General features: G+C 44.4%; 1 protein-coding gene across 2 annotated transcripts; it reads left to right on the top strand.

The window, feature by feature from the left end:
• Nucleotides 1-68: 68 nt before the first annotated feature.
• Nucleotides 69-15,424, top strand: ZNF598 (zinc finger protein 598). Of its 2 annotated transcripts, none has more exons than XM_026859042.1 (11): nucleotides 69-3,086; nucleotides 4,442-4,571; nucleotides 6,843-7,054; nucleotides 7,623-7,840; nucleotides 8,564-8,681; nucleotides 9,721-9,902; nucleotides 11,158-11,227; nucleotides 11,851-12,614; nucleotides 13,568-13,703; nucleotides 14,512-14,656; nucleotides 14,763-15,424. In XM_026859042.1, the coding sequence occupies exons 2-11, from the start codon at nucleotides 4,518-4,520 to the stop codon at nucleotides 15,108-15,110; spliced, it is 2,247 nt and encodes a 748-aa protein (XP_026714843.1). In that variant the 5' UTR covers nucleotides 69-3,086; nucleotides 4,442-4,517; the 3' UTR covers nucleotides 15,111-15,424. The 2 variants fall into 2 exon arrangements, with proteins under 2 accessions (XP_026714843.1, XP_026714842.1); XM_026859041.1 differs by having other exon boundaries at nucleotides 70-3,086; nucleotides 11,155-11,227.
• The last annotated feature ends 6 nt before the right edge of the window (nucleotides 15,425-15,430 follow it).

Genomic DNA, 15,430 nt, shown 5'->3' with positions numbered 1-15,430 from the left:
GGGCTGGTTGCCTGGGGGAGCGGGGCCGTGGGGCGGGCGGAGGCCTCGGACTGGGCTGGGGCCGGAGTCGGGCCGCGGAGCAACTCGTGAAATCTGCTGAGTGGAGCCGGGGGGAGGAACATCCCTCAGCTGGGGGCTCGCCGGGTTTATCTGCCGTTTGCTTCGCTCCCGGCGGTGTGGCCGCAGTTCAGAGAAGACGGGAGGCATGTTGGAAACAAAACATGAAGAAAATGGAATTTAAAGGGATTTTTTTTTTTTTAAAATCAGCAGCGCTTGCTCTCCAGAGTTGGTATTACGTGATCTCAGATGACTCATATCATCCTGCCGAATTCCTGACTTGATTTTGAGCTTGGGAGAGAACATATTTTGTATTCTTCCAGGGCTTGCTCATGCCTTGTGTTACAGCCACATCGTGCTGTATTTGCTTCCAGTTCCTGTTAGTGTGAGCCGTCTCTTGAGTTTACGTTTTAAAAAGTCATTTCCCTTCAATTATAATTTTTCTGATGGATTTCTGGTTTCCTCCTGGCTTGCTGGTGTGGTAGTGCAGGGTGGAGTTCAGAGGAAGTCACCCTGATGCCGTGGCTCGGCTGTGCAGAGGGAGCCGTGTGAAGAGACGTTGTTCAAGGATGTTTGTAAAAACAAATCCTCATATGTGAATTTGTTTTTGCAGAACCGCTGCCGAGAAAAACAAACCCTTTGAGAAGAAAATGACTGGTACTAGCACTGAATGAAATATACTCAGATGGTTTAGGAAATGAAATAAATGTAGTGGGAGGGGGGTCTCCCCCTGGCAAAAGAAGAGCCCCCCAACTAAACTGTTGGTGTTGGCTGCTTTTCATATTGTTCAAATGGTTGGAGAGATGGAAGATTTTAGACTGTGTACTGAAGATCCTCAGACTTTGTGGAGGCCAGAAGGGTTGATGTGGTTTTTAGACAGAGCTTACTGGCACATGAGTTGCCTTTGTGTACAGAAAGAAACTCATTGAAAGTAATTTTATCTCTGATCATCCTCTGTGGAGCTCCTGCTCCACTTCTTCCATCTTAGGAGGAAGCAAGGTGTGATGTTGCTCTTCAACCTTAAACCTGCTTGTCTTAGGGTCATGGGTGGACTGTTAAATCTCAAGAGCTTTACAGTTTTTTAATACTGTTATATTATGTGGCCCGAACTTTGGTTCATTCAGCCATCTTTCTTCCTCCTTTATTAACTGTTTAAATGATCCTTTTATTACAGTTGCCTGAGAGGTCATTTTAATGGCTGGGCTCTTTTTCCTCCTTGTCTTTAAGTGCTGCTATAATACTGTCCTGTCCATTCAACCATCTGCCCAAAAGAAAGCAAAAAAAGACATTGGGGGGCATAGCTCACATCATAACTGCTGTTGAATGAACTGAATGTATATGTAGCATCTAAACCCCTGTCTCTTATTTTGTACAGTGTGTGGGAGTAGCACAGGCATGTACACCACCACCAGATTTCAGTGGGTGTTGTACAGGGTAGCACAGAGCAAAGTGGTAAATGTCCAAAGGAAATAAAACTACAAAGATGAGTGACGAAGGAGAAAGCAGGATATTCTTGTTATGGTAATGCGTGCTTTCAGTGATGCATAATTGTTGCAGCGAAGTTATGAAGGATTTACTTGTTGCCCTGTAGACTAACCCTGACGTGTACTTGGATCGGGCTTGGAGGATCTGTCAGTGTCCCTGTTACATACATGTGCGTGCAATTGTTCTTGGAACAGCTCTGGGAAATTGTGTTGGACTCCTGTGATAAAATCTACTTTTCAGCAATCTGTTCCTCTCTTTTAAAACTCACTTTGGGCCAAAACAAAATGTCAGTAAGACTTCACTGAAATTAAATTTTTTAAATAATTGGCATTAGACGTAGTTGTCATTTGTCCAACAAACTTAAGCTTGTGTTCTCTTTATTTTAAGCTTGATGTTTCAGCAAGTTTGGTACATTTTTTGTTTTGGTTAACAGTAGCCCCACTATAAAGAAAGCTTTAAAAAAAAGGCACAAAACCAGACACAAAAGACTCATTCCATGGTATTTCACCCAGCAAGGGTAGAGGGGTGATTTAACAATACCAAACTACTTGCATATTGTATAATTGAATGTTCTTATTAAGGTCATAAGTGTTTCTAGATTTACAGTGTTTACTGTAAGAACTGAAAGGCATTTACTGTGTTTGTGTCTCAGCCTTTCTGAGCTGGTGCAGGTAACTCCAGCTGTTCCATAATGTTGCTGTTACCCCAGCAGTTCCCAAACTGGGAACCTGTGGTGGAGCAGACCAGTGGTGAGTGGCTTCTGAAGGAGGACGTAGTACTGTAACCAGCTGCGGTGTGAGACCCAGGCTGCTTGGAGGTCAGCGGGGGCAACTGTGAGCAAGCAGATCCCCTTAGGAGGGGTATGTGGTACAAATAATTTGGGAAATGTACTCGTTTAGTTTCTTACTTTCCTGGTAGTTAAGGAAAGGAGAAACAGTGGTTTCCCAGTCAGCCCATGAGTAATGTTACTTTTCACTTACAGCCTGTAGGTTTCTGTGCAGTCTCCTGCCAGGAGATGGGATGGAGCTGAGTTCAGGGCCCTTGACAGGCATTTGTTGCAGAAGGGGCTGAATTTGTTGAAGATATTTACTCTAAGCACAGCTGTGGTAGCAAAACATACCATAAAAGAGTTTCCTAATCTAGTTCAGAATCCAAAGACTGAGCTAGCCCAACCCACCTTGGTCTAACTAAGCTGGCTTGCTTGCTTGAAGTTGATAAGTAGCAGTCACAAGGGTTTTGCTGGCAGCTGTGGGGGCAGTAACTGGGGGTGGTGAGAGCAGCTGAGACTGACACAAAGCTCTGCAAGCCTTGTCCAAGCTTCAGGCTATGGCGAGTTCCCTGACAAACAGAGTTTGTGCTCAGGAGTTTGTCTGGAATCCCAAAAACTGCGTGGTTTGAGCGTGCTTTAGCTGATCCTTGTGTTGCTTACAGGTTGTCTTCGGACGAAAACTTACATCCTTCTCAACAATAGCACTTAACCAGTTGCAGCATGAGAAGAAATACGACATTTATTTTACAGATGGAGATGTTTATGCACTGTACAGGTAAGTACTGGGATCTTTCCTGTAACGTATCCCTAAAGCAGCATGTTCTCACCTGCGTTGCATGGCAGGAAGTGCACGCTTTAGTAGAACAGTGTGGTTTTGTTTTGTGGCAGCCGTGCTGGGTACAGGTAGTCACCGTGGCGCAGGTAGCTGTGGGAGGCTGAGAGGCTGGAGCAGTGTGAGCGTGTGCCACCACATCGTCAAAGGCAGCAGCTCCTCAAGGCCGGAGGGTTGGATTCACCAATGCAGAACACGGAAGTGTTGCTCTGTCAATAAGTGTTGCTTTTTGCTTCTTTAGCAACAGCAGACTTGCTCAGAGGCTTTTAATTCCTTGCATGGCTGCTGTGGGAGTTGGTAAAGACTGAATTACTGTTGTAATTGTATTTATTGTTGTGTTGCATAAGGACTAATCGATACCAATTGTACCAAACATTGTATGAAAAGAAGACCAGCTTACAGAGATCTTAATCCTAAATAGGAGAGAATAAGGGTGAAGTAAAAAACCAATGCATGGTAAACAATGTGGCATCAGCATCTTGTTCTAAAAATATTTTTTTATAACGTGCTTAATTAGGAGGCTTGAAGATCAGTAAAAGCAGTTAAAAGGAGAGAAGAGTGAAAAAAGAGCAGTACCTCTTTGTAGGGGAATTGTGCATTATATCCTGCTTGATTTGGGCTAAGCTTTGATCCATTTACAGTTTTGCATGACTTCATATTTATGGAACTGGGCAATGGGTTTAGTGAGCAGAATCCATTGGAAGCACATTCTGATTAATTATACACCAGCTCTGGGAATTGCTTTTGATGATACGATTTCTGGTGAGATTACAGTTTCGTGGGCAACAGTTGAGTGCGAGGCAGTGGGGTCTCCCACTGAGACCAGTCCTCTGCCTTCAGCTCTTGTTGGGAATCATTATGGGGGGTTTTTTTGTTTGTTTTTTTCGCCGCTCCTTTTCTATTCTTTATCTCTCCCTACTGTATTCTTTTTCTGACAGTAGAAAGGGTAATTAAATTGAACGTGAATGTTGCATATATCAGCTGAATCTTCAATAAGCAAGGGTTCTGTTGCATGGATGGGCTACAGTCCACTCAGTTTTATAGTGGCGGGGTATTACTTACACTGTGACTGTTCAGCTCCTCACTTACAGTTGAAGCCTCTGTGTAATTTTCTTGTTTCCTTCCTGATATATGACAAAGTATTCTTGGAATAAGCAGGACTCTAACCTCATTACAGAGTGCTGGGGGAGCTATAAAAATGCAGCCTTCTGCCACTGGCAGAACATTTGTTTTCTGATAAAGGTATCGGGTTGCTGAGAGGGAGTCATAATTTTTAGGAAATCTTTCTTGTCCCTTAGGAAGCTGCTGCAGCACGAATGCTCTTTGTGTCCAGATGTGAAGCCATTCAACACCTTTGCAGATCTGGAACAGCACATGAGGAAGCAGCATGAGCTCTTCTGTTGCAAACTCTGTGTTAAACACTTAAAGGTGGGCTCGTTCTATTGTTTTAATGTGTGGGAAGGAGCTGTGCTTCCTTTTATGACCTGTAGGAGTATTTGGGGAGGCAGGAAGAAGGGGTGGCTGAACAGCACCCATTTATTTTTTTAAGTTTCTTCCATCTGCCTGCAGTGAGGCCAGTCGCTTTGTTGTCTTTTTCTTCATAAAATGATTAATGAAGATGGCCTGGAGGTTCTCAGTGGATTATATTTTAAATTAAACCCAACCATATTAATAAACTTCTGATGTTAGCTCCTCTGCCTCAACTTGTGTAAGTACCAAACCCTAAATGTCTGATAGAAGGTTAATACCAAGTCGCAGGCAGACTTTGTTACACCTGTAATGGTAGAGATTTGATGTCTGTTAAGACTTATACTTGTAATGACGTAGAGAGAGAAAGTAAGAAAGTACTTGGTGCCAGTTCAGAAAGCAGAATGTGTCATGAAGTGATGGATTTATTTCCCTGATCAATATAGCATTTACAGTTGGATCACGTACAGGATGGGAATCCATCTTGCTGGTTTAATGAAATACGATTATATTTCATTATCTTGTGTATTTGTTCAGAGCAAATTTCCTGTATCTTGTTGATTTGATTGTAAAATGAAACACACTCTTGCGCACAATTGAGGTCCGCTTTGTTTGATGTACGCAAGTAGAACGTGAGCAGGGGCTTTTTAAAAATGTATTTTACAATCTGCTAAAGATAAAACAGTTACTGGAAATCTGAGATGTCTGTGTCTGAAAAGGTAATGTGTATTGAGCCTTAAAACTACTCATTTTACCATCACCATCATCACCACCACCACCCCCTCTTTTTTTTTTTTTTAATTCAACCCAAATTTCACTTAGAAGGGCTGGTATTATGTCAACCAGGTGATGCTTTTTCACAGTCTGAAAGTCAGAATTCACCTTTCCCTGGAGCTAGAGTGGGTTTTGTATTTCTGCATTACATGTTGGACAAATTCAGTGGCTACTATTAAATGAATTCTAGGACCTCTGTGTCTAATAGTTGTCAGCATTCCTTATTGTTGTAGGAGGGAATTTAATGCATGAACGCATGTTTTTAGAACTCATTACACATGGTTTTGTATGTGTGCTTGTTTTCTCTGAAACCAGCTAAATGTCAAATCAGAGAAATGCATTTATCCTGGGATGCCACAGTTGGTTTAACCCAACTGAACTGTAGTTTACTGCTGAAAGGGATAGGATCCAGAAGTGATCAGGTTGACCTGAATGAGCGCAAATACGTTGGGTTTGGGATTTTTTCAGGGTTAGCTTTTAGTGAACTGATTTGACTTTCCTGCGGTCATGCAATCAGTAGAGCTAATTCAAAGGAAGTGGTTGGGGAGGACAAGGCTGCTTCTTTCTGTCACAGCATCCTTTGAGCTCTGGTGAAGGGCTGTTTCCACGGTCAGCTGAAGGAGCCAGCACTAAGGGGATTTTGTTATTGTCTGTCCCAGAGAATTCACAAACAGTATTAGAACTTGTTGGCTTTCAACTTCAGAATATAGTGGAGATTTTTATTTTGTGGAAAGAAAATGCCATATTACCAATACCCACTGAAAAAATCTCTTAAACTTGCAGAAGCTTCAGGCCTTCAGCCCAACTAAGCCAAATGAGCCTTTCCCCAGAGCAAGTTAGCAGTCTTTGTCTAGGCGAGAAATAAAGGACCTTCTGTTCTCAAGGCTGTGTTGATCTTTTTGGCGTCTTCAGAGCCCTTCCTACCAAAATAACTTGCATGTTAGTAGGGACAGAAGATTGACTTATAACACAAAATTTGTTGGCTGAGCTGTGTATGTATGTAGCTATCTTGAGGTAGTTGCTGTCTAAGGAAAGTCAAACAGCTCACTTCTTTTTTTTTTTTTTTTTTAATGGTTTATGTTTTTTTTTTTTAGTTTGAGTGTGCAGTATACTGTATGTTCATAAATACATATTTAGGAATTTTTTCCCCACCAGAAATTATAATTTAAAGTTTGTTGCATTATGTTAATACACACCAAAAAAAAAAAGCAAAAGGGAAAAAGGTGAATTAGATCTGCTTCCAGTGTTCCAATTGAGTAAAATGCAAGTCAGATTTATTTTGGACCTATAACTTGAATTTTATTTCCTATTCACTAAAAATTTTAGGTGTCAGTTGTCAAACTGCATCTTTCTGAAGCAAATCTTCCACTCCCACAGATGAACAAGTCGTGCACAACCTGGCTTACTCCATTTTGTTCTCTGTTCATGAGAAGTAATACTTATATAATATTTCTTCAGATTTTTACTTATGAGCGGAAATGGTATTCTCGTAAGGACCTTGCCCGTCACCGTATCCATGGAGACCCAGATGACACCTCTCATCGTGGGCATCCCCTGTGTAAATTTTGTGACGAGCGTTATTTGGATAACGATGAGTTACTGAAACACCTAAGACGAGATCATTATTTTTGTCATTTCTGTGACTCCGATGGCGCTCAGGAATACTACAGGTTTGTGCAAGCAGTTTATTCCTCTTTCAATAGCTTAAATTTTGAGGGAAAATTTGCTCAGGTCTGCTTGGAATTTTGGGGAGAATAGTGCTCAAAGACAGATTGTGAGAATGTGAGCAGGTTGGCTGCAGTTTCTCTTCTTCCTCGAGCCAATAGCCAGAGTAATCACTTTCTGTCTAGTTCATGTTTTAAAGCTCTCTTCATTAATGTTAAACGTAAAGTTACATTTTGCAGCATGGCAGCAGCTGTCTGCAGCTGTCTGGTGTGTTAGCTCTAATGTTCCAGAATTCGTGTGCAGAGCAGGTAGAGGCAAATGCTCTTTTATGAACCCCATGTCTCACATACAGATGGATTGATGACATGGGCCAGTAGATTTAGTTTAACACCTGGGATCGTGCATCAAGGTCTATGTTGACGGTGCACAAGTGGTGTCAGCTGGAAAACTTGCTGGGGGAAAAGAAAGAATCAACCATCTAGGTTTGTCTTTGCTTCATCTTGTAGGAGTAGCCAGATACCATTAGTAAAATGTATCGGGAAGGTTGCATCTCAGCCTCTGTTCTCTTTCCAGCGATTACGAATACCTTCGTGAACACTTCCGTGAAAAGCACTTCCTTTGTGAAGAGGGACGGTGCAGCACGGAACAGTTTACCCACGCTTTCCGCACAGAAATAGATTACAAAGCACACAAAACAGCCTACCACAGCAAGAACAGGGCAGAAGCCAGGCAGAACCGGCAGATAGACCTTCAGTTCACCTACGCTCCCAGGCACCAGAGGAGGAACGAGGGTAAGCGGGGCCTGGGGGGGGAGGTGGACAGGAACACGTTCATTCTTACTGCTTTGAGGGTTTTCAAGAAGAATGTTTCCTAGCCAGGAAGAAATTCTTTACAAGGAGGGTGGGCAAGCCCTGGGGCAGGACCCAGAGAGGTTGTAGAGTTTATCCCTGAAGATAACCAGAACTTGACCGGACAGGGCCCTGGGCAACCTGATGTGGTTTCAGAGTTGGCCTTGCTTTGAGCAAGGGGATGGAGCGGGTGACATCAGAGGTCTCTTCCTACCTCAATTGTTTTACAATTTTTTTCCCCCATGTATGGATTTAATGATGATAACATAATTTTAGGAGAATTGCTGACTTTGAATTTGTAATTACGTGAATGACTTCTCCTACAGTTAATACAAAGTGGTGATGAACATGGAGCTTGAGACCAGAATAGCATATCCACTTAGGAGGGCAGGGATCAACATACGTGTGAACTTTTTCTTCTGCGTGGAACTGTATGTAGAGAGGTCTCTGCATAAAACCAAAACTACTCAAAACTCACACCAGAGGTTACGATACAGGGAATCCATATGCTTCAAAATGTATTTTAATGGAGCAATTCTGCAGGTTATATAGCCTACTTAATCATCATAAAGAAATCGAGATAGATTTGTTTGTACTAGTATATTTTTTGCTTCTTTCAGATTAGAGAAATAACTTTGAGTGTGACCCACCATCTCTCCTGTTTAGGTGTTATAGGTGGAGAGGACTATGAAGAAGTTGACAGGTACAACAGGCAAGGGAGGTCGGGCAGGTTGGGCAGCCGAGGAAGTCAGCAAAACAGAAGAGGCAGCTGGAGATACAAGAGGTGAGTAGCACAACATTTTGTGGATTTTTATTGCTGCTTAGTGTTTTTTTTTTTACTTAATGATGTTTTTGTAGACCATTAGGAAGGAAGTGGTTACAAAGTTTGGAAGCCTCCATAGCGAATCCTTAGTTGAGAGTAGAACTGGCTTTTCAGTCTAGGCCTGCGTGCTGACTGCATGCTTGGTCAAAGTGAAATTGTTTTGTGTGTGAGGTTTCAGCTCTCTGGACTTGACACAGGAAGCAATGAATGTAATCCTCAATTTGTGGGTAAAATAAACTCAGAATCCTAAATTAATTTCAGCAACTGTTTTTATGCTAGCTTTTCTAAATAGGATTTTCTGCAGTAAGTGTTTGCAGGTTTAATGGACTTTTTGGTCTGGGTACTCATGAAGTTCCTATTCTAAGGACCATGCTTTTCATTGAACTAACAGATCTCTGGGTGGCCAGACTGAGTGCTTTGGAAAAAGAAGAGGGTTAAGTATTGAAATGAAATTTTGCATTTATATGTCTCTTCATCCACACAAGACCCGAGTGCTTTATACATACTGCACATCTATTTTTCTTCTTTTTCTCGCTGGACAGTCAGCTGGTTCATTACTGGTGATTTCACTGGGGGAAAAAGTCCATCTCTAAACACTTGTACGTTGGTGTCGCATGTGGATCGTGCATGTGTTGAGAGCTCATGACAAACCATGTTCCAAAGAATTCCTGTGGCCTACAAGTATGATATCATAAGTTTGAAAAGGGATGGGAGAGACATGTGTCCCCATGCATCCTTGGTACTGCTTCTCCCAGTTCACCCCAGTTTCCTGTGGCCTGGGTTGTTACTACCATGTGTAGAACTCGCGGACCCAGGGGGTGGATGTTGCCTGTCCCACCAGCCAGCGCAGGTTGTCCTCAAGTGGTGGGTTGGGTGCAACCTTCTCAGCAGGTGGCAGCACGAGATCGGGGACGGGCATCGGAGCTGGCACTGGAGAGCTGAGACAAAGCTGCTGGGTAATCCTTAGTGTTTGACCAAGAAAATGTGCCCTGTCCTACAGGGAGGAAGAAGACAGAGACGTTGCGGCAGCAGTTAGGGCATCTATGGCAGCTAAACGGCAAGAAGAGAAAAAACGGGTAGAAGACAAAGAGGAGAGCAGTAGTAGAGGTAAAAAGGAGGACTTGAGGGATTCTGAAGGGCTCAGCTCCAAACGTGTGCCAAAGTCATCCGGTGATGCTGCAGGTGAGTGTTGAACATGTTCTGTGGCGGCAGGGAGGTGTGATGGCTGTGGAGATGGGCCTGGCACAAGTGGGAATGGTTGTGCCTCGTTCTCCAAAGCTGGTGGATGTGGATAGAGCTGGGCTCTTAAGCCAGCAACACGGATTTGCAGTGGAACGTGTCCAAGGGGACTGGGACTCTTGCAGCAGGTTCTACTTGAAGCAGAGCTGGGTAGAAATCCCCGATGCAATTAATGTATAAAAGTATGGTGTGATGTTCCATCTAAATCAATATAATCTGAGAATGTGCCATTTCCTACCCTGGCATGCCAGAACTGATTTATTGTGATGCTTGCGCTGCGTTTCCCCTTTTCTGAGAACAAGTTATTCCCAGTTCATAACTGGTGAAAGCAGACCTTTAACTGTTTTGTTCCAGGTCCAGTTTGGAGCAAATAAATATGATGCAGTGGTGTTTTGGTGTTACTGTTGCTCCAAATCCATTTTCCACCGTTTTCTGCTCCTACAACAGGATTTCCACTTAAAGATTATACGCTCTCATTATGAACTGAACTGCTGAGAGTTCCGTTTGGTTAACGGGTATGGCTCATTTGGGGATGACAGCCAAGGTTCTCTCCCCCAGCTGCCTGCCCAGCTTTTGCTGCATGTGTGTTGGAGCTGTTACCAATCTGTCCTTGTGCAGCCCACAGCAGAGGGTTTGGGTTAAGGCAAATCTAAATTAGGAATGAGTTATGTTTTGATGTAAAATGACCGCCCAGGAATTAATTGCTGAGCAGCTCGGGCATCTGTGCAGCAGAGGTGTGATGGAGGGCTCAGAGGAGCAGCGTTCCGAACAGAAAGGCGTTGGTGTAGATCTGTGGGAGCACCCAGGCACTGGTGAAGACCCTGACCCTGTGAGGCAGTGGGTGCTAACCTCTGGTAGAAGCATGGAGCAGGCAGCTAGGGCAGTGGCATCTCCGTCTCTGGAGGGTTCCCTCCAAAATGCTTGTCAGCCAGTGTTTTGCTCATGTTAAGTATCATGAATTTCCCGTATGCTCCAGCCAGTACGCAGTGACATAATGGTGAATGCAGTTAATTGAAGGAAAGAGTGATGCATGGATTTAAATAGTCCTTTTGGAATGTCACAGTTAATGACATCATCAGCTGCTGAAAATAGAACTTGTTAATGCTGCTGTCATGTTCATTGATAGCTTCCACTCTGAAATGAATGGATTTTAGCTGAAAACATTTCTTTGCTCTTTTTGTCAATACTCCAAAAGAAGCAGCTGCTAATGGTGCTTTGAGCCAAGATGACTTTCCAGCAATTGGTTCAGCAGTGGGACCTCTACAAGGGTAAGTTTGTGCAAGGCTGCAGCAGTGAGAAAGCAGATTTAGAAACTTTACTTATGTTCTACATTTCTGGAGAAAATAATTTTACAGATCACTGAGAACTACAAACGCTTCCCCCCTTCCCTGGTCCCCTTCTGCTTTGAGCTGTTTCTGTGCTTGTCACCTGCATGAACAGCCTTGATAGTTGCTTCATTTCATGGCTTGATCTTTTGGTGGTGCACTGTCAGGGAAATTCTCAGTATTCTCCATTCCAGCCATTTTTAACTCGATAGTTTATCTTGAAGGAGATGTATATTGTGAGGTTTAAAATTCTTCACCATCTGAAAGGGGTGATGATGAGAAGAGCGGCTTTGTAGGATGCGGCAGCTTGAGCACACCTGTGTCGTCAGCTCAGGGTCAAGGTGGGGTGTGCTGAGAGCATGGCCGGGCTGGGGTGACTTCCTCGAGCAGAGCCAGACACCGGTTACAAGCCCGAGTGCGTTTGCATTCCGTTAACGTGTCCCTTGTGCCACCCCCAGTGATAGTTCGAGGACGAGTGCAGATAGGAGCAGAGCTCGTTCTGCCTGTTGGAGTTGTGGTGCCTCTGCAGCACCGGTGTAATGGGTTGTGCTTCTCCTTCCTCACAGCTCTGCCCAGCTATCGGCAGTTAAGCTTAAAGAAGAAGATTTCCCAAGCTTGTCATCCTCTGCAGCACCCACCATCTCTTCTGGGATGTCTTTGACTTATACAGCAACTGCAAAGAAAACGGCTTTTCAAGAGGAGGATTTTCCAGCTCTGGTGTCCAAAATGAGGCCTAACAATAAAACAGTAACTAACATCACGTCTGCATGGAACAATGGTTCCAGTAAAAATGTGGTCAAAGCCATTAGCAACCCCTGTGTAAACCAGATAACCAAAAAACCATCCTCCTTGAGCAGCACTAAAGGAAGTAAGAAGAGCAATAAACTCTCTCAGTCAGATGATGAAGATGGCAGCGGTGGCTTGACAACCCAGGAGATCAGAAACACGCCAACAATGTTCGATGTATCGTCCTTGCTGGCAGCTTCTACCTCACAAACTTTTACGAAAGTGAGCAAGAAAAAGAAGATGGGGGTTGAGAAGCAGAGACCGTTGTCCCCACACCCATTACAGGAGACGTCATTTCCCAGGACGTCGGCGGAGAAGCTTCCGGAAGCGGAGCAGACATCGAACGCATCCTCTGCTCTTCACACCCCTGACAGATCTGCCACGGTCCTGAATGGCCATTTGGAAAAATCGTCAGTGGTCTGTAGTACACCCAAAGAGCCCCCTGGCCTTAAAAAGCCCACAGTGACTAAGAAATGCCCTTTACCTCAGGAAGACTTCCCAGCTCTTGGGAGCTCAGGATCTGCTCGAATGCCCCCGCCACCAGGTAAGTGCCACAGGGCACAGCCAGCTTTGCTCAGAGGTGGCTTTGAGTCATGTGGCAGGGGGATGAAATGTGTAAAACTGCCCCTCCTGGCTCTGAGGTGAGGAGCAGTTCTGCCACCCCGGGCTGGTTTAGGCTTTGAAGTTCCAAAAAGCAGTCTGGGTGATGCAGGTGGGCTCTGGAAGAAGCAGTGGCAACGCTGGGATCTCCGCAGGTGTCTGCTCCCTGAGGGTGGCTCATAGATGAGCAGCTGGGCTTTACCTGTCCTTGCTTTTATGATGAGTCAGGGCTGACACGTCTGTGCTTTTGTGTGCTTTAAGATGCAGTTTGGAAGCTCCTGCGGGCAGAGGGAATCTCTCTGTAGCTGTGACCTGTGCCCGCTGGTACTTGTCACTTGGCTTGATTGGTCACTTCTGTTGTGTCTGCGGAGATTTAATGCCTTTGCTTTTAGCAGCACTGTAATCTTGTAAAACTGGAGTAACATAGCAACAAACGTGACTTAGTGCCTTAATGAAAGTGCCATCGCGTCAGCAGATGCTTGTGTAGCTGTTCTGTGCTGCTCTGCAGATGCTGCTGGGTGGCGTGTGCTGGAACCTGCCATGCCTAGTGCTCTTGGGTCTGTGTTTCTGTTCACTTTAATAATGTCAAAGTGGTTTTCATCGTGCATTTGAGGGTTTTTTAAAAACTCTTTTCTATTGAAAAAGTAAACTAATAATTAAAGCACTTTGTAGAGTGTAACATCAGCTGCTATGAAGTGCTACTTGACCTGACTCTTAAGGCAGCAGATTTTCACCTCTCTAAATTTATTCTTTTTCCAGTATAGTGATGTCTGCACCACTGGCTCTTCTTAGTGCTTCTGGAGAGTATGTCAGACCACTGGTGTTAATTTTAGTTGGTGGTATGTGGGTGCCACAGATAAATGCTCTAACTTCTGCCTGTTCTCTGCTTTAATTTAGGCTTTAACACTGTGGTGCTATTAAAGAGTCCTCCTCCACCTCCGGGACTGTCGGTGCCTGTTAGTAAACCCCCTCCAGGTTTTGCTGTTATTCCATCCACCAGTATCTCTGAACCTGTCACTACATCTTTGAAAGAGTAAGTAAAAGCCCTTTGAATAGGGGATACTTGACACATTCCATCTCAGTTAAGACATAAGGGCTTCAAACAACAGGAAATACCCTGAGGGGATAGTTCTAAAGGGTCGGTTCCTGCTGGGGAGTCCCCTGACCCTCATGGGCTGGATTCAGGAGAGTTTTTGTAAAAGAAGCACAAGTGTTGTGTGGATGCAAGTCTGAGGAAGTGAAAACCTGTGTGGTGTGGCAGCTCAGACCTTTGTCTTTTATAGATTTATTTGGAAGTCGGCAACTTCAACGTATTTCTTAACCTTTCATTGGTTCTGTCTGAGTCCCAGAACTAAGGTGCTAAAGGACCTTTTCCTTGGTGATCTCTAAGTGCCTTCATTGTTCTGAGCTTTCCGGTAGCTGGTCTCTGGCTGGGGCCCTTCTGGGCTGGAGAGAAGAGTTTATGGGAAAAGGGGAGGGGAAAATTCGTGTAAGTTTAATGCAGAGACCTGTATTAACGTGTTTGGTTTTATTCATGGTGCAGTCTTTGTTGCTCACGTCTTACCAAGCTTAGCTTACAAAATGGTTAGTCAAGGCTGTGTTAAACTTGCGTTTTAAATATTCTGTCTGGGTAAAGCTGGAATCTGATCGAGTAATCCCCCAGGAGACATTTCATCGTGCTGTCAAGGTAGCCCCATGCTGCCCACAGTAAGTGCACGTGTAGTTGGGTGGAGAAGGGGCGTGTGTGTCCTCCGGTGGAGAACAGTTGTGTAACAGATTCCCTGGCATCTTTGTGTGACACAAAGCATGGTCAAAGTCACTTCTGGTCTTTCCAAATGCAGGTCAAAATCCTGTCATGGATCGTACTTGATACCTGAAAACTTTCAGCAAAGGAACATTCAGCTAATACAATCTATTAAAGAATTTCTTCAAAGCGATGAGTCCAAGTTCAATAAATTTAAAAGTCATTCTGGGCAGTTCAGACAGGTGAGTGGGCAGGAACCTTCCTCTCTGGGAGAGAGTGAATCCCAGTGGGATTTTTTTTTTACATAGATACTTTCTTCTAATTATTCCCATTCTCTTTTCACTGAAGGGTCTGATTTCTGCAGCACAGTATTACAAAAGTTGCCGAGAACTGCTGGGAGACAACTTCAAGAAAATTTTTAACGAGTTGTTGGTGTTGTTGCCGGACACAGTTAAGCAACAAGAACTGCTTTCTGCTCACAACGATTTCAGAATCAAAGAAAAACAAAGCTCAAACAAATCCAAAAAGAACAAAAAGAATGTTTGGCAGACGGACTCCAACTCTGATCTCGACTGCTATATCTGCCCAACGTGTAAGCAAGTACTGACTCAGCAGGACGTTGTCACCCATAAAGCTTTGCATATCGAGGATGAGGAGTTCCCGTCCTTACAGGCCATCAGCAGAATCATCAGTTAGCTTTCTCGAAGACCAATAAAACAATAAAAAGTCTCTCTCTCTCTGGATCTGCACTTTTTGGAATGAGGTTTGGCAGTGTCGCGTGGCTGAGCGCCGGTGCCAGCGGAGCGGTCGGGTCCCTCTTAGAGCCCTCTCAGTGCTGTTGGTCGAGGCCGGGCGAAGGGAGCCCCAGCCTGCGCTAACGAACACCCGAGCGGCCCCAGCGCCCCAGGGAGGCCGGAATGGCTGTGGGGGCAGGCAGGGCACCTTCCTCCTGTAACAGGCAATAGCTGAGAAAATCCTTTCTGATCTGAAGACTGAAAGGGGACACAATAGGGGAA

The sequence above is a fragment of the Athene cunicularia genome, assembly GCF_003259725.1.
Source record: "Athene cunicularia isolate RWA chromosome 14 unlocalized genomic scaffold, athCun1 chr14_part1, whole genome shotgun sequence".
Lineage (NCBI taxonomy): Eukaryota > Metazoa > Chordata > Aves > Strigiformes > Strigidae > Athene > Athene cunicularia.
This window is presented reverse-complemented; position numbering and strand designations above follow the sequence as displayed.